The sequence below is a fragment of the Pleurodeles waltl genome, chromosome 11 (assembly GCF_031143425.1).
Source record: "Pleurodeles waltl isolate 20211129_DDA chromosome 11, aPleWal1.hap1.20221129, whole genome shotgun sequence".
NCBI classification, from domain to species: domain Eukaryota; kingdom Metazoa; phylum Chordata; class Amphibia; order Caudata; family Salamandridae; genus Pleurodeles; species Pleurodeles waltl.
In genome coordinates, this window is record NC_090450.1 from 477656153 (window position 1) to 477675679 (window position 19527).

Below are 19527 nucleotides of genomic sequence, written 5' to 3' on the forward strand. Positions count from 1 at the left end.
TCTGTGGATGGAAACAAATATGTTTTCCTCATCCGATGAGATTGAAGTTAGCTTTATTATTGTTGGTGGTAACATGCAAGGAGGTACCAGTGGAATGAGCATTGTCTAATTACAATCCACCAAACCTTTGCACCTGGCTTGACAAAGGGCAAAGAAGGTGTGGACGTACCAACCTTTTACATCTGGTCACCTGGCTCCATCTTTTTTGGGGATCTCAGGGCTGCCGCCTTGTAGAACATTTTCAACAGAGCAGTAGGTGTTAGATTGTGCTCTTTCCTTCACCAGAATCCTAAGATAAATTTCTAGCCTTTCATGGCTTGGTCTGGGGGTTTCCATAACAGATGTCTCTATTAACCAGTATGAAGGTATTCAGTTTACCAACCCAAAAGGGATGGAAGGCTCTATTTGATCTACTATCCCTCTAAAAAAAATATTGTCGGCTGCATAGTTAGGTATTTGTAGCTTCATCCAGTGACTTGGAGTGAATGCCTGTGCAAGTGGCAAAGCAATAGCCAAGTTGGGGTATTACCATGGTTCTTCTACCACTTTAATTTCAGAAGTAAAGTGGTGGTCCCCCGAAGGTCCCAGTTATACTTAATGATATCAGTGAGCTTTATAGTTCTTTTGAGCTCTAAGAAGTTAATATACTCTCTTAATTCTAATTTGTTAAGAGGAAGAAAGTTAGTCCCCTCCTGAGGCTGTAAATTGTGTTTTAAAATCTACACAAGACCTGCTGCCCTTATCTTCACATAAACACACGTCTAATTTGTTAAATAAAAAAATAGTATTTGGGGAACATAGTAAACTTTCAGATTTTTCTAGTATGAAAACAATAACTGTTCTGTTGCAAACTAGGTCTGAATTGGCTGCACTTAGAATAGAAGATTCTATACTAATTTCTGACTTGAGAAGGTCTGTGAGCCTTAAGTTAACCCTGATCAAAATTAGATATTTGTAAGTTAACCTGTAGTTTATTCAGTGAACCACCTTCTCACCATGATTCGAAGACCACCACTTCACTGCTAGTTCGAAGTTTCTTTCTATATACTCTTGAGAAAACTTCAGTCATTTGTTGTACAGCTCCAGAGTCTTAGACCAGTGTTGTAGTTTGGCTGAATTCACTTTATGGACTTTAGGGCTACTCCTGTTCGGTTTTTTACCTAGTTTTCTTTTGATGCACCATCTGGTTTTATAAATGGAAGCTCATTCATGTTTTCGGGCCTCTGCAGGCTTTCCCATTACCTATGTTCATTGGAAACTGTCAGTGTCTTACACCTGTGATTTGAAATGTTCATCAATCTACATTTCTGCCTCAAGCCATTATCAACTCCTTCTTTCCCTAGTGAGTACATGGTCTTTTCATGTGGAGAAACTGGAATAGGCATGGTACCAAGCTGAATTTACACAATCTCCTAATCTGACTGAGTCTGATTTCAGTAATTTATGTCCAGTTATTTTCTAAGTCACTTCTAGTAAAGAGTGGCTTTGCTTAAACATACCATGAATGGTTCCCCAAGTGGTTGATTACTTCTCCGGAACCACAGGATACTTGAAGTGCGCCATTGTCAAGCTGTTGTTCTTCTCCAAAAGTCTCAAATGCAGGACCTTAACTAACTATTAGATTCACTCTCATATGTTGAAGTGGCACAGGATATTTGAGGTGAGTCTGTCCAAAAGGCAGATGTGACCCTACCCAGCTCACTTTCTTGGACGTCTAGAGTGCTGAAAAAGATTCTCTTTTTGTTCCAGAAAATTAAGTTCTTAAAGAATTTAGACAGTGAAACTTTAATGAGTCCAAGATCATTCACCTTGGGCTCAATAAAAGGGAAATATGTGTTGAAGATCTTCTGCTCAAACACCCTTTAAATTCTCACATTTTCTCAGAAGGTCCAGTGCTGTTCATAGGACTGGCTGCTGTCCGGAGGGTTATTCATATATGCTTCCCCCACTCCCTACCCCTAATACTGTAGAATTAATTTTTGAAGACTGATTGTAGCACATACAAAGGTTTGCTAGATGGTGTAATGTCTGGGATAAAGCTCTCCTGTCATACATATGTTACTCTGCTGGTGAACCCGCTTGGTGGGTACCAGTTAGTAAAGAGCACAGTTATGGCTGTGCCTCATTAGGGTTGGAAAGTATTAAGTAAACTTCAACATGGGCACAGGATCTTTTACCAGTAGTGACTGAGTTGGTGGGATCCTAGTGTTGAATTCCTGGTCTACACTTCCCACTGGCTATTTCATTCAGTGGCATCTAGTTGAAAAATTAAAATGCACATTGCCTCCCACTTCCATCTTTCAGGTACGTTTTTAGATGACTGTCAACTACCTAATCTTTTGATTCTTGTGATGCATAGGCCTCCTTGATCTTTCGTTGGCACATGTAGTATTAGTATGGTATGACCCTGAATCTGTCAATGTATGTGATACGCATTCTACATTTTTACATCTGTAGTTTGTAAAATTTAATATGCTTTTAACTAGTATAGCTCAGTGGAGCTTTACAATTTTCTTATACATAAATGCACGCACTCTTTCCAATACAACACATAATGCATTTATTCAGGAATGTAATCATAGGCCATCAAATAGACCAAACTTGTGCCTACACATTAAACTAATTTGAAAAGCATATAATATACAGGAGGAACTAAAGTTTTTTTTCCTGCTAGCGTCTGTGGCTTAGTGGGTGTTGTATAGACTTGGAGACCAAACAGAGATAACTTTTATATGATAAAAACCATTGTGGCGTTTAAGAAAATAAAGCACAAAAATATGAGTAAAACTGGTGATTGAAAATTTGCATCTTGGCATTGATTTTTAGATCTTGCCTATTGCTATTTGCTTTCGAAGAATGGCCAAGACCAGTAGCTACAGTGGGCTGTAGGTCAGCCAGTTGCTAACCATTGATTGGCTTTCTTCTCAGTCGCATTTGCTTGCCTCTTATTAGATATCCTTCCTTACTCACCTTTGTACCTCCTTTGGAGCATACCCTTTATGCCATCCATTTGATTGGATGACTTCTGTCCTTCATAACATCACATTAGTGAACTACTTTTTCTTTTATTTCCAGCACTTTGTGGGAGTGCATGTGTTTCCTTGCTCTCTCTCGTGTGTACGACTACATTTCTCACATCCCCGCCCCTTGTGCTCTGTTTGCTACCTCCAAGCTTGCCTTTGCTTCCACCTGTCCCTTTGACTTTTTTTTAATTTAGATATCTCCCCATCTGATTCCTCCATTGCTCACTCCTCCCTCTGCTCCCAGCACTTGATGTTTCCTTTCTTCTCCACCCTCTTGTCTGTTACACCATTCTAACACCCTTCCCGAAGCCATTGTTTTTTCCCCCCTTTTTTTTTTTTTTCCAGAAGGGGCCAGCAGTGCTTTCACATACTTTTTTTGTTGTTTTATAACTTTACTGCTCTAAGATGGGCATCCACAATCTTTTAATGGACAATGAAAACAAAATGGATACTGTATCATGATTTATGAATGCACATCCTTGATGCACACACATACGTGGGCATTCTTCGGCCAGCGTAATATCATTTGTGCATGCATTTTATCTATCATTGCTCTTTTTTGTTTGTTTTTTTGGTGATGCAGAAGAGCATCGCCAAAAATCATTAACAAAGCCAAAAGGTCTGGTAATACCGTTGGAAGGTGAAAACTATTGACATTCTGAATGTTTTGTTGCCTACGGCAAGGTGTCCACTATGAGTGCAACATTCAAGGTGCATCTCATTTATACACTTTGACTTAAAATTCCATTCTACTCTGTGGTTTGGTAAACATAAGAAAATTGGGATTGCTGACGGGAGTGCATTGGTATGTTTTTTTTTTTTTTTTTATCTTTATTTCGGCCAATTTGGCCATAAAAGATGTACACAAAAAACACACATATGAACATGTAAAACCATCAAGGAAAAGTAAACAGGAAACACATCAGATAAAACACCATACAATTAAAATAAAAACTTAAAGTTAGATAGGAGCCTGCAACTTTAAAATACGGGTACGAATATGCCAGACATTGGTAAGGAATTTGGCTAGTGCAAACACAATTGGACCTGAAACATCAGTTTTTAAAATTCTGTACACCGGGAGGTACTCCCTAAAACCAAGGTTTCTAATAAGTGGTAGGAGCCAATATTTCCTGGCGGCCTTGTAAGTTGGACAAAACAAGACCACATGCAGATCGCTTTCCTCTGCTCCCACACATGTCGGACATAGCTTGGTAGATGGCAGTGTTGACCAGGAGCAGGTGTAAGATCGCAGAGGCAATGTGCCATATCTCCATTGGAGAAATAGCTTCCTGGCCAGCACAGGAGACATAGCATCCAGAACCCTCTCCAGGCGGTATGAGTCCTTGCTTTGCACGAATACAGATGTTAATGACCCCTCATTCTTGCAGTCTAGGGCCATAGCTAATTTCTGCTCGTGGTAAGCACTGACCAAAGCTCTTCGTGGGATCCTTAATTAGGCGTTAGCTGGATCCGACCACAGGTCAGGGAGGCCCAATCCCATACAGGACTTTTTTATATATTTTATCCACGGGATCTGTAGAGCTTTAGGATGGGTTAAAAACTCCCTCAGTTCCGCCCTATAAGAAGAGAGTTCTTCGGTGCTCCATAGCCTTCGCCAGAAGACTATGGGTCTGAGACCTAATTCATCTGCTATTGGTCTCAGACCCAGATCCATCCTCAGGGGGAGGAGCGGAGTACTGGACGGGAGTGCTACTATCTGTCTCATGAAGTTGTTCTCAGTTATAGACAAACTGCAGGAAGCTGTGTGACCCCACAGTTCCGCCCCGTACATCAGAGCTCCTCTAGCCTGTGCCTTGTATATCTGGATAAGCGGCCCCAGCGGTCGATATGTGGAGCTTCTCATCAACCGAGCAATGCCACCAGTGGTCTGCACTAATTTAAGATTAACCCTAGTCTGGTGAGTTCCCCAGGACATGGTTTCATTCAACGTTACACCTAGATATTCAAAGGTGGAGACTCTCTCTAAACGTGAAGCTCCCAGTAAGGGGTTCGGGCGTGATCTTGGGGTTGGGTTCATAACCATAAACTTGGTTTTGTTAGCATTGATTTCTAACCCCCTGTCTGTGCAAAAAGCCACAAAAGAATCAAGGATCCTCTGTATCCCCATGGGGGTTTTGGACAGCAGCAGGGTGTCATCTGCAAACATAATTGCAGGCACCCTGCTGCCATTCAATTTTGGGGCATCAGTGTATTCAGTTCCATTGAGATGGGCGATTACCCCGTTGACGAAGAGGCAGAACAGGGTCGGTGCCAATACACAGACCTGTCTAACCCCCCTGTCAACGGGGAATCTGTCCGTTAATTCCCCGTGTTTCCCACACCTGACCCGGGCATAGTTATTATGGTGCAATCTCTTTAAAATTATCAGGATGTCTGGGGGGACCCCGATCTCAGCCAGAACACTCCAGAGTTTCCCTCTGGGCACGAGGTCGAACGCAGCCCTCAGGTCCACAAATATAGTATATAAACTACCCCCTTCCAATATTGCTGCCCTCCAATAGATAACGTTCAGACGAAAAACCTGGTCCACTGTAGAAACTCCCTTTCTAAATCCCGCCTGATACGGACTGAGAGCACCCGTTTCTTCCACCCAGTCCTGAAGCCGATTCAGCAGTATCCTGCCAAACAGCTTCTGTGACACGTCAATTAGACTGATTGGTCTGTAGTTGGCTGGGAGCAGGGGCGAGCCCTTTTTAAATATAGGAACCACCTCTGCCCCCAGCCAAGTACTCGGAATTTCCATGCCACACAAAACTCCATTAAACACTGCAGCCAGATAGGGGGCCCAAACACCGGGCTCCTGCTTGAACAGGTCCCCGGGCAGGCCGTCCAATCCTGGCGCCTTTCCAGCTTTAAGTCCCATTAGTGCTACCTTCACCTCCCCCACTGTTATCAAATCCCCGCCATACTCTACCAGTCCAGTACCAAAATCAATCTTAGTTTCTCCCTGCTCGGAACTGTAGAGAGACTGGAAGTGTGCCTGCCACACCCCTGCTGCAATATTTGGTTCTATTGCCGAATGGAGGTTCCCCGACCCCCCGTTTACTACTCTCCAAAACATTCGGTGGTCTCTTGTTGCGAGGGAAGTGGTAAGCTCCTCCCACTGGTTCTCCTCCCATTCGGTTTTAGCATGGATGACCAGTTTTTTATAAGCCCGTCTACTTTCTCGCAGCTTCTCTCTATCTGTTCCCTCCTTGATGCATCTGAGGAGTTCTCCCTTTGCCTTCCTACAGACTGCATTGTACCATAAGGAGTTATGTTGTTGGATCCTCTTCTGATTCTGGACCCTGGTAAAAAGCTCAGAGGCCGCTCCCTTTATAAGGTCCTCATGAGCCTGATATAATTTCTCATGGTGGACTATATTGCCCACATCGTTGGCTAGCTCTCCCACTTTTTCCAAAATGGGGATTAAACCTGCGTAGAGCTTCGAAAGTTTCACTTGGCTCGTAGCTAGTTTATCCCACCTGATTCTTCTCCTGTTATTGTCTAATAGTAGTTCAGGTTTGGACTCCCCCATGGTTGTTATGAAGGCCTTTGGCCCAGGATGGCTAAGATCGAGTTCAAGGGCGTTATGGTCACTATCCAGTCTTTCCACCACCCTAAAGTCCAGGATAGAAGACCAGTTCACTATCTGTACAAGAGCATAGTCCAAGCGGGACTCTATTCCCACTCTGTTGTACGTGGTTTTGCTTGGTACATCAGACTTAATACGTCCATTGCAGGCTCTAATTCCATGCTTTAGGGTGAGAGCAGTAATCTGCAAAGCCACAGGCGTCCATGCCTTTGGGGAAGGTGCTACAACAGAGGGTACTGACCACCTGAACTCTTCTTCCATGGGAAATCCCTCTACGAGACCGACCAACGGCTCGAAATGGGAATTTAAATCCCCTCCCACTATGTAAGGGATATCTCTTGGCATTTCCGCTAAATATACTGAAAGCTCCTCTATAGTGGGGGATTCACGCGAAGCTCCCACTGGCCTGGAGTAAATATTTATCAGGGCAAGTTTCGCTAGGTTCGGCCAGGCTAATAAAACCACTAGGATATCATCTGATGGCACCGGTAGGCGTGAAGCCTGACATCCTAAGTGGGAAGCCACCCAAGTTGTGAGTCCACCAGAGGGGCGGCCCTTACCCTCCCACCTAGCCGAGATGGAAAATGACTCGTAACCTTGATGGTTGTAATCTTCCCTTGCCCAAGTCTCTTGGAACATGCAAACATCCCCGGACTCAATGTAAGTTATCCAATCTTGGGTGCCCAGTTTGCTGGCTAAACCAGCCACATTCCACCAAATTAGTCTCATGTGCGCTGGAGAAGCCACAGAACAGATTGCAGGGATGGAGTGGGGGGAAGAGCCAGTACCACAGCCAGAAACTACACCAATTACTCTAACAGGGTCATTTTCAGAAGTGGGTTTAGCCGGATCAGGCAGCTTACTGGGACCATTATCCAAGGTCACAGGATTTGAGTTCGGGTTTGGGGGCAGTCAGTCCACACCATCCAGACCATTCAGACAGTTAAAACGATTGTGGTCCAAAAAGGGAGTCTCCGAAGGTCGATAAACTGGACGTGGGGCATATCCCCTGTATCTTCGTTCCACCCTTGTCCAGTTACCTTGTGACAAGTCATGGTGCAAGCAAATGGGAGGGAAAAAGAAAGAAACTGACAAAGTCTGTATGGTAGAATCCAGTGATCTATTTGACCCAGCACAAATGTATAGTACTGTTCCAGGGTCTCGAAAAGACACAATGATACAGTCCCCTGCTATTGATTTCCCCGACTTCCCCAACCATGGTACCCTTCTTACCATAATGATCTCATTATTGAGGTGAGCTGGAAGAGGTCTGTTCCAATTCAACCATTTAATGGTTTTCCTCTTGAGTGAGTGATAGTTCTCATTTTCACCCAATTCTAGAGAGGGAACACCAGCCAACACCACCATGAGGCTGTTAGCCTCTGGTGGTAAGTCGGGTCCTCGTGGTCTAGGGGCAGGCTTACCCGGGAGTATACGATGGAGTGCTGGGCCATCTGTTTCTGATGGTAGGATGTTAGAGTTAGTAGGTAAAATTGGAACTGGGATAGCCATAAGTGGCTGTAAAAGAGGGGCGGCAGTGGTGCCCAAGGGAGGCCCCGTGTGGATCGGTGGGTTTTGTATATTGGGGAAGGTTCCTATTGGTAGATTGGACTCAGTGGTTCTACTCTGTTTGTTGTCCAAAATTTTCAGGGTGGTTAAAGTTGCCTCCAGAGTGGTCAGCCTGAATTCTATTTTCTGCAAGCTCTCGCTAATGGGCAACAAGAGTGATCTAATTAGAGATTCAATGCTCCCCAAAGAGCTACCGGGAAGTAATGTGTTAAGTGGGCTCTTCCCTTTGTCGCTAATGGAAGCAGTGGTAATAATATTAGTACCCTTGGGGGGGAGTAGCCTTCTGCACATTAACTAAAGGCCTGTCCAACATAGGTACGGACTTGAGTGACTTTCCAAAATCAGAGTGGGGGATCTTTTTCTTCCCCTGACCACCCCTCATCTTCCTTCTGCGTTTATTTGGTGGTAGGTCAGTCACCTCTGCCACCACGGTTTGCTTTAGCTTATTAATCTTGATTTTGGCTCTGGTGTGTGTTTGGGTGAATAAGTCAACTGCCGAACTACTGGCAACTAATAGTGGAGTGGTGTCCGTAGTTTGTTTAGGAGATGGGCCAGAAATGGGAGAACTATCCCGGAGTAATAGGGGAACGTCTTCTTGGGATGAAAAATCCGGGCTGCCATTGAGGGAACCTTCCTCTTGGGAGATAGGACAGGGAATTATGTCACTGAGGGGCCTATTTTTCATGTGTTCAATCGAGCGACGACGCTCTGTCCTACGCATCTCCAGAGAGGTTTCGATTCCCCCATCACCCTTTACCGATTTAAAGTAATTGTCCAGAGTCCCAGTGTTGGCTCCCCCCTCCTTCGCTGCTGTTCCACCTAGGGCTGATGATGGCATACCCAGAACCTTTTTCGCATACCAAGTAGGATCAAGGAAATGCAGGTGAAAGAGAGTGGGCCCAGCCCAGCCTCCTGCGGGCCCTGACGGCCACAGACGGTCCCGCCCTTGTCCCGGGCTTATCCCCGGGCGCTCCCGCGCGCTCCCGCGACGCGGAAGTAGCTGTTTGAATTTATAAGAGAAAAGTTAAGCTATGAGTGGGGTGGGGCTTGCAGGGAGAGCGGCCAGGTGACAGGAGGCGCGGGTTAACAGGACTGCTGGGAGACGTAGTCCTGTCCCGACGCTCGCAGCCCTGCACTCGCCCAGTCCCTCACTGAAACTGTCCGTAGGTTTTGCACATGCGGCTCTCACGCAGCGGGTTCCGCAAGAAGTAGAGGAGAGTCCAAAGGCAAACCAGATAAAGAATTAAGCGTAGGCTTGGATTTTTGTTTTCTTTCCTCTTAAACAGGTAAGATGGCCGCCACAATGTACCTCCACACAAACAAAATGAGTGAGCAGTCTAGAATTATCAAGAGTGTGCCCCCTTGCTTTTCCTCCGGGTGAGCCACACTCATTAGGGTAAACGCTTCCAACACGGCACACAACACTTCCTAGGGCAGGTGCCGGCGGGCGATGCCTTCCGTGCCCGGCTCCAGCCGCCTTGTGAAGCCTCGGCTGTCGGACTGTAGCCGGAGCGCAGGGTGCGTAAGCCGCTCCTCCCAGGCTCTGAAACGATCCCCTGCTCCCTGCTTTCAGTGCTGCCACTGCCGGAGCTCCCCGCTCCTGCTTTATTACGGAAGCAGGATGTGGTCTCGCCTGCTGCCCCCGTGCGGGATGTGCAGCTGATCCGGAGTCCAGTGCCCGTTGTCTGCTCCTGGGCTGAAGGGTACTCTCTTCCACGCGTGGCCGATGAACGCTCCTATATTCCGAGCACCTAGGCAGATTCCCTGCCCTGCTCTATCCCGGAAGGCAGAAGCGGCTGCTCCGCGGGCCCTTTCCGTGCTACGGATGATCCGATGCTTTCAGCGCTGTCTCTGAAGCTCCTCAATCTCTGGCCCTCGGCACCAATGCGGATCTAGATCATTGGTATGTAGAAATGTTCTAAATAAAATATGTAGTAAACCTTGACGAGCTAATCGTGAAATTTAAAACAAGGTTTAAAAGCTGATACATTAAACTGCATGACTTAAAAATAAAACATACAATACAGCACAGGTCACATTAATATTGTGTTGGACCACCATACATCAAATCTTTTAAATAAAGCCTGTCTGAGAAAGGAAATACAATAGCTAGTTATCAAGCACATAAAACCCGTCAAGTGTACGCCACATAAAAAGCAAAGCACGTGTTCACCTAGACATCATGGTTTCATTATCTATATGACCATCATTTTGGATTTTCCTGTGCTACTTAGAACATTGTATTCAGGCATAAAAGAAAAGTAAGTTGTTTTTTTTATTTGAAATGTTGTTATACGAACTTGAGAGAGTCGTTCAGTCTGTTTACATTTTGACATATCACACAGTCATTTTTTTTTTCTTTATTTATATTTATTTATATTTTTCAGGAGGAAGTGCTCCATCGGTGAATGCTAATTTTGCTCATTTTGACAACTTCCCCAAATCCTCTAGTGTTGACTTTGGAACCTTCAACTCTGCTCAGAGCGGCACAACAGCAACAGCTTCCAGTAAACTTTCAACAAATAAACCCAGTCTCCCATCTGCGGACAAATATGCAGCACTTGCTGACTTGGACAATATCTTCAGCACTGGCACAGGTTTGCACTTACATCATATATCACCTTCAGACTGCTGCACAGTTATAACACACTTCACATAAAATTTGTTCTTGGAGTCTACTCATATTTATAGGCTTCCCTATCTTGGAAGTTTTTAGGAAAAAAAACTTTTAAAATAACTAAACCCTTCTGCCCCTTCTTAAAAAGATCAAAAGAAAAATGTGTTTTTGTGAAACACAAAAGCCAACATGTATTCCTCTAGGTCCCTAGAAATCCATATTTGTTGTATGTTCTTTTACTCTGATTTTCTTTTTGGAAATGTTTCAGAAGACTTCACCTCCTTCCTTAGCCTACGCCTGTCTGTCTGATTAAAAACTTGTCCTCAAGGGGCTGGACGCTCTCAATACCGAGAAGGGCATTCACCACCTGCAGCCAAGGGATGATTATTTTTTTGGGTGTGGTTCGAAGTTCATGTACAGTAACATAGTTGTTTCTTGGCTCTTCCGGGTTTAATATAGGTAATCAGTATGTTCAATGGCATGTGTAGCAGCAGATACACATCCTATGCATACGTCTGCCATCTAATGTTGGGCTTGGAGTGTTACAAGTTGGTTTTCTTCAAAGAAGAGTTTTCGAGTCACAGGATTGAGTGACTCCTCCTCTTCGGCTCCATTGCGCATGGGCATCGACTCCATGTTAAATTGTTTTATTTCCACCATTGGGTTCGGACATGTTTCCTTTCACTCCGATAGTTTGATTTGGAAAAGCTTGAAAACTCTTCATTGTTCGTCGGTATTGTTTCGATTGCGTTACACCTTCGATCGACACTTCCGTACCGTCGAAACACACATCTTTACTCGCCCTTTCGGGGCGCGCGCGCCCAACTTGGGCCTGGTCGGGCAGACCGCGTGGAAGCCTCATGGATCAGACTCCATTCTGATTCTGTCCTCGGTGCCACGCTAAATTCCCTTATATGGACCAACACCTCGTCTGTAATCTCTGCCTTTCCCCCAACCATCGGGAAGAAAATTGCGAGGCCTGCAGATCCTTCCGGTCGAAAAATACACTCTGGGACCCAAGAGCACGGAGACTGGAGATGGCATCAAAAAGCACCAAACATCTCGACATTAAAGAGGAAGAAATCATGCAGACCGCAGTGTTCGTTCGAGGATCTGACTCCGACCAGGATTCTGAGGAGGACAGACCGGTCACAGCAGGACAGCACATGAGTACACCTGCCCCTATGTCATCTAAGCCCAAACATAAGGCTTTGGGGACGCTACTGCCGGAAGGCCATGGCTCGACCCAAAAGAAAACGCTCAGTGACCAACCCACCAGCTCAGCACCAAAGAAGGCCACCCCTCGGAAGCCATCGGACTCGAGCCGAAGTGCCATCTCAGAACCGAGCAAACACCGCTCTTCCGAGTCTAAACCTCGAAAATAATTTTCGGAGCCGAGACCATCCTCAACCCCATCTTTTTCGATACCGAAGAAGCCAGCTTCGGAGCCGAAAATACTGAGGGGCATGGACTTTCGAAAGCCAAAAATCTACTGAGGAGGACTCACAGATGCAACCAATCATGAAAGCAATGGATGAAAGGCAAGCCAGGATTCATATCCATAAAGAAACTGGCAGAATTTTAACTGCACCTCCTCCAAAACCAAATTGGAAATTATTCTTTCAGGAGGAGTTGGACACTACACAGCCTCCAGCTTAAATGCCAAAAACAAAGGAGAGACCTCGACCTCCTCAATTTGTTCTTCCTCAGTCTCCTCCTCACTCTCCACATCTGCATATCTCTCCTCCTACCAGTCCTACACCTATGCAGTCACCATCAAACTCTTTTGATTTGCACAGGAAAATGTGGATCCATGGGATCTTTATGATACAGACCCCATTCCAGACAATAACGCAGATTGCTATCCCTCTAAGCCTTCACCACCAGAGGATAGTACAGGCTACACTCAAGTAATAGCTAGGGTGGCAACATATCATAATGTCACTGTTGGACTTTTGCTTTTGCAGGGTCATCCCCAGACTTTTTTGCCTCCTGCCTCCTATATTTTTCTGACATGTTGCTGTTGGCTTTTCAACTCTGAGCACTTTACCACTGCTAACCAGTGCTAAAGTGCATATGCTCTCCTGTTTAAATTGTATGTAAGTGGTTTATCCATGATTGGCATATTTGATTTACTAGTAAGTCCCTAGTAAGGTGCACTAGAGGTGCCAGGGCCTGTAAATCAAATGCTACCAGTGGGCCTGCAGCACTGGTTGTGCCACCCACATAAGTAGCTCTGTAATCATGTCTCAGACCTGCCACTGCAGTGTCTGTGTGTGTATTCTTACACTGTACATTCGACTTGGCAAGTGTACCCACTTGCCAGGCCTAAACCTTCCCTTTTCTTACATGTAAGGCACCCCTAAGGTAGGCCCTAGGTAGCCCCAAGGGCAGGGTGCAGTGTATGGATAAGGTAGGACATATAGTAATGTGGTTTATATGTCCTGACAGTGAAATACTGCCAATTTCGTTTTCACTGTTGCAAGGTCTGTCTCTCTCTCATAGGATAATATGGGGGCTACCTTTAAATATGATTAAAGTGTAGATTCCCCTAGAGAGTAGATGGACAGGTGGAGTTTGGGATCCCTGAACTCACAATTTAAAAATACATCTTTTAGTAAAGTTGATTTTGAGATTGTGAGTTTGGAAATGCCACTTTTAGAAAGTGAGCATTTTCTTGCTTAAACCATTCTGTGACTCTGCCTTGTTTGTGGATTCCCTGTCTGGGTCAGTTTGACAGTTGGGTTGTTTTTCACCTCACACCAGACAGTGACACAAAGGGAGCTGGGGTGTGATCTGCATTTCCTGATTAGCCATCTCTGCTAGGAGGGAGGGGTGGAGTGGTCACTCTCATCTGAAAGGACTGTGCCTGCCTCTGACAATGCTGTCTCCAACCCCCTGGTGTGTGTCTGAGGCCTTGCCTGGGCAAGGCAGGATTTCACAAGAAGGTGTGAGTCCCCTTTGAAGAAAGGTGACTTCAAAGACTAAAATGGGTATAAGAAGGGCACCCAAACTTACAAACTTTAGAAACACTTCTGGAATCAAGGGGAACCTCTGCCTGGAGAAGAGCTGATCGCTGAGGAACAAGTGCTGCCCTGCCTGTGACTGTGCTTTGTGGAGCTTTCCTGCAGTGCTGCTTCTGCCAGAGTAAGAGGGCAAAGACTGGACTTTGTGTGCCTTCCATCTTGAAGAAGAAATCTCCAAGGGCTTGATGTAGAGCTTGCCTCCTGTTGTTGAAGTCTCAGGGATAGCAAAGACTTCTTCCTGCCAGCACCTGGAGTCTCTGGAGAGACCCCTACTCTGCTCTGTGGTGCCCTTCCAGTTCCTGGGACCCTGAAAGGAGAGGCTGGCAGCCTAAGGACAAAAATACACGCACCGAGCGCCGTGCGGAGAAAAGATCGACGCGAATCCGATCGCGGCTGAGAAAACGACGCGACGCCGGCTCCGCAGCTGAGAAACGACGCCGCAGGAAACGCGACCGGAGAATCGACGCCCGGAGCAGGAGAAACGACGCGCAGCATCGCTGACGAAGGCTGAGAGATCGCAACCTGCGCCGCGGGACTTTCGGGCCGTCGCGTGGCTGGCTGTTTCGACGCGCATCGCCGTGCCGAGTTGTTTTCGACGCATATAACCGTGCAGGGTTATTTTCGACGCGCACAGCCCGTGCGGGGTTATTTTTGACGCAAACCAGGTACATTTACACGCTAGCAGCGCTAGTGTGTTGTTACAACTACCTAAAGACTCTTTTTATTTTAAACCTTTAAAAAATCATAACTTGACTTGTGTATGTTGGATTTTTGTCGTTTTGGTCTTGTTTTGTCTAGATAAATATTTCCTATTTTTCTAAACTGGTGTTGTGTCATTTTGTAGTGTTTTCATTGAGTTACTGTGTGTGTTGGTACAAATACTTTACGCCCAGCACTCTGAGGTTAAGCCTACTGCTCTGCCAAGCTACCAAGGGGGTAAGCAGGGGTTAGCTGAGGGTGATTCTCTTTTATCCTAACTAGAGTGAGGGTCCTTGCTTGAACAGGGGGTAACCTGACTGTCAACCAAAGACCCCATTTCTAACAGTCACCATGTATACTGAGCCATTAGAGGATGATTTCTTATTTAATACACTCTCCTCCACGCATGCAACATATCAGTCGCTTCCTATGCTCCCCGGCATGCTAAAACATGCTGACCAAATATTTAGCGAGCCTATAAAGGCAAAAATAATTACTCCTAGGGTGGAGAAGAAATATAAGCCACCTCCTTCCGATCCTGTCTATATTACCCAACATCAATACAAGATACTGTATGCTATTTACTTCATTTTCAAAAATCAAATTTAGCATTCTCTTCCATTAAAATACATCTCACTGCAATTTCTGCGTATTTGCAAAATATACAGCACAGCTCTTTATTTAGAGTACCTGTTATCAAAGCCTTCATGGAAGCCTTAAAACGCATCATTCCACCCAGAACACCTCCAGTTCCTTCGTGGAATTTAAACATAGTGCTTAAGCGACTTATGGGCCCACCATTTGAACTTATGCACTCATGTCAAATGCAATTCTTAACATGGAATGTTGCCTTCCTAGTCGCAAATACATCATTGCGAAGAGTTAGTGAAATTCAAGCCTTCACTATTGAAGAACCGTTCATACAAGTACACAAACATAGTCGTACTACGAACTAACCTTAAATTTCTTCCTAATGTAGTATCACCTTTTCATATCAATCAAACAGTGGAACTACCAGTCTTCTTCCCACAGCCGGATTCTGTGGCAGAAAGAGCTCTACATACATTAGACGTTAAAAGAGCTCTAATTCAATACATAGATAGAACAAAACCATTCAGGAAAACTAAACAGCTATTTGTAGCTTTTCAAAAACCTCATACTGGTAACCTCAGACAAGGTTTAGCAAGATGGATAGTAAAATGCATCCAAACATGTTACTTAAATCTAAAAGATAATTCTTAGTTGCTCCTAAAGCACATTCCACAAGGAAGAAAGGTGCTACAATGGCCTTCTCAGGAAATATACCAGTGGCTGAAATATGTAAAGCAGCTACTTGGTCAACACCACAAACATGTATTAAACATTATTGTGCAGATGTTTAGCAGCACAGCAAGCCACAGTAGGTCAAGCTGTACTAAGAACATTATTTCAAACAACTTCAACTCCTACAGGCTAACCACTGCTTTTATGGGAAGAATAACTGCTTTCTAGTCTATGCATAGCATGTGTATCTGCAGCTACACGTGCCATTGAACGAAAAATGTCACTTACCCAGAGTACATCTGTTTGTGACATGTTCTGCTGCAGATTCACATGCACCCTCCCACCTCCCCGAAGACCTGTAGCTGTTTAAGTTAAACAAACACTTCTACATAGTGTTTGCATGAACATCTCTTTTCTTTATACTTTATCACTCCTGCCTTACCCTCTAACATAGTCGATGCCCATGCGCAATGGAGCCGAAGAGAAGGAGTCACTCGAACCCTTGACTCAAACACTTCTTCGAAGAAAAACAACTTGTAACACTCCAAGCCCAACACTATTTGGCAGACATATGCATAGCACGTGAATCTGCAGCGGAACATGCCACGAAAAGATGTACACTGGGTAAGTGACATTTTCCGTACAGTACATCAGTTTACCCTTGCCTGGTCTCGCAGCCATCGTTCCATTTTGATCATATGACATTCACTGTCATCCTAGGTGTTACCATATAAACTGGTAACGCAACTAATGAAAACATGTAAACAGTGCGCTGGAGGGATAGATTTATATTGTGGTGTGACTGGGGCATGCATGTGTATTTGAGCTCACCCACTCGGGAGGTCTATATTTTAACTTCAGCCCTTCCCCTGCTCCAGTGTAGCAGTACGGTCCAATCCAGATGAGACCCATTTTCATCCCCAATTCTATTGCATAGTTAAATGAGATGGGTGTATCATAATGTTCTTTAACTCAGCAAACCTGGGCATGAGGCTGGATGTGCTATACGTTTAGAGGACACACAGTGCCTTTCTTGTTCAGTCAGATTGTATTTTGTTAAGGAAGTATTAGAGGAACCTTTTGACTGCAGACTAGCCGTGAGATATCATGATTTATTTTTCTACAGGATCTCATCTGAGTCTCTCCTTGCTTCGTGTATAAGCTCTGTGAACCAAATTATTACTGTGAAATTACTGACTTAATTGAAATTATTTTCCTGTTTGTCATCAGATCTGCAAGACACTAGATTAACTGCAAGCACTATACACTCCATTCTTATCAAATCTTTGTTTAGAGTAAAAAAAAAAAACTCATAAAGCATCCAATCACATAATACAGTTAACTACAATTCAAATATGTCAAAACAGTACAACTTTGCAATGTCAAAAAGAAATGCACCACTTTCACAATACTAAATTACATTAAAGAACTCCCATCTTTATAATAATTAAAGACTTTAGGAAGCCAGCTCAATAAATAACTTTAATTTAGTTAACTTATGGTAGTTTCTTTTGTTTCTTTTGTCCCATGATAAAAGGTTTGTAGATAAATCATAAACCATGAAGAATCCTGTGGACTGCTTGCAAGCTAATAATTCCACATTAACTATCTTATGCCCTTTCTTTAATGGTGGCAAAGACTTGTTCTTCTGCAGGAATTGTGTAGTGATCACAACAGCTAAGAAAAAAAACTATTTTTAGTCAACTCATTGTTTTTTCATTTGGCTATAAAACCTGCAAAAGGTACTATGTCAATTGGAATTTTATAAATAAAATTGTCACAGTGACAGTCACAGTCTTATACAGGTACCTATCCATACCCCACTCCTGATTTACCCATCATTGCTCCTTCTTTTTGAAAGTCAAAATTCAGTGAGCCAATCGAGGCTAGATGATTAGCTTTAGCCGATAGTACAGCTTTTTTCAACAGACTAATTTAACTGTAAGGAGCTAGGAATGTCACCACTCCTGTTTCTATCAAAACATTTATCAATCCACGCTGATTTGCACAAGCAATTCAGCCTGTGATTTATTTTTTATTTAAACAGCAATAATGGGTTGCACAGGTCACCCAGCTTTCGGTTCACCAAGAAAATTCTCGAGCCTCCGTATGTAAACATAACAGTGCAACTCCTACTCATGCAGATATACTAAAAGCAAGATGCAATCACATTACCAGAGAAATGACAGAAGTGCGACTGATTTTAGTTAAACTACTGGAAACGACAGAACTATTGAGCCAAGAGTTGATGATGGAGAAGGAAGATCCCACCACTAAAACCACCAGTTCTTGGGATTCCCAAAGAGGGTGAAGGGTCTCTATACTGAGCTATTGATGGAAGAATGGATCTTGGAAACACTGAATCTTAAAAACTTATCTTATTTGGTCTTGAGCATGCACACAGGAAATTGGCACCGCCTCGTTCAAAGGATCCTCATCTGCAAGCCATTGTGGCCCAATTCCCAAACTATTCACTTAGAAACATGGTCCTGTAGGGTGCAATTAATGGCAAAAATGCACTGTATGACGGCTTGAGAATCCAAAATATTCCCAGATTACACTCAACAAGTACAACACTAGAGACAATCATTTGATACTGTCAGTCAACGACGTCAAGAAAACAATGTGAAGTAGATGCTGTTCTTCTCAACCAAACACAAGTTCATTGAAGATGGCAAAGCACATTTATTACTGTCTCCAGTTACAGCATAAAATTGGGTAGAAGGTTAGGTGACACATCATTCTACCCTCAAAGAGTAGGGAAACCCTGAGGCACCATAAAAGAAATCCTTGGAATTCAGGAATATCAAGAGGTGATGGAGCTACAGAACAAGAAAAAATGAGATTTACATCAGGAAATGTGATTGTGAACCAAGATGTAGCCTTTATCTTCTAGACCTTTGTTTGGCACATCGAGTGCCTCGGCTACTATGGACAGTAAAGGAAGGGATATTTATATATCCTTTGATCTAAGGAACAGTTGGGAACCAGGGAACTGTTGCCCTACTGATCCAAGTAGGACGCTTATGGACAATATGGTAGCGTGCACTAGGGCCTGCCATGATGGGCTGCACCTCTATGTTCTTGTTCGCATGAGTCTGTTTTGGAGTTTTATGTCGTAGTTTATCAAGTTTGGGAAAGGAGATGCTAGGTTCGTGAATATAGATTAGGGATATTGTTTTATTTTTGTTTTTAATGGTGTTAGAAATGGGATGTTTGGTTGACAGTCAGTTTACCCCCTGTCCAAGCAAGGACCCTCACTCTAGTCAGGGTAAGTCGCACACAATCCAAATTATCCTGTACCCACCCTCTAGTAGCTTGGCACTTGAGCAGTCAGGCTTAACTTAGAAGGCAATGTGTAAAGTATTTGTGCAATAAATCATACAATACCACCATATAGCACCACAAATATACACCACACAACGTTTAGAAAAATATATAGTTTATCTGGTTAAATGCAGGTTAAAACGATCAAAGATGCAATAAGTAAATGTAGAGATCTCACTGAAAAGTGATATAAAGTGTTGTAAGTCTTTTTAAAGCAAACAGTCTCTTTTAAGCACAAAGTACCCGGTTCGTGTGAAAAATCTCCACAAAGAACCGCAGAGGAGGAGAAGTGTGGAAACAAAGGGGTGTGCGTCGCTTTCTCGGGCCAAACACGGCGATGCGTCGTTCAGTTTTCACGCAGGGACGGCCGTGCTTCTATTTCTGGTGCTCGGTCGTGGCCCCTCT

General features: G+C 44.1%; 1 protein-coding gene across 13 annotated transcripts in view; it reads left to right on the forward strand.

Moving 5' to 3' along the window:
* The window catches only part of AGFG1 (ArfGAP with FG repeats 1), a 328958-nt gene that overhangs the window by 138253 nt on the left and 171178 nt on the right, over nt 1-19527 (forward strand). For all 13 annotated transcript variants that reach the window (XM_069213848.1, XM_069213840.1, XM_069213844.1 and 10 more), the window contains one exon: nt 10578-10787. In XM_069213848.1, coding sequence (XP_069069949.1) covers nt 10578-10787 — 210 coding nt within the window. The remainder of the gene's footprint in view (nt 1-10577; nt 10788-19527) is intronic.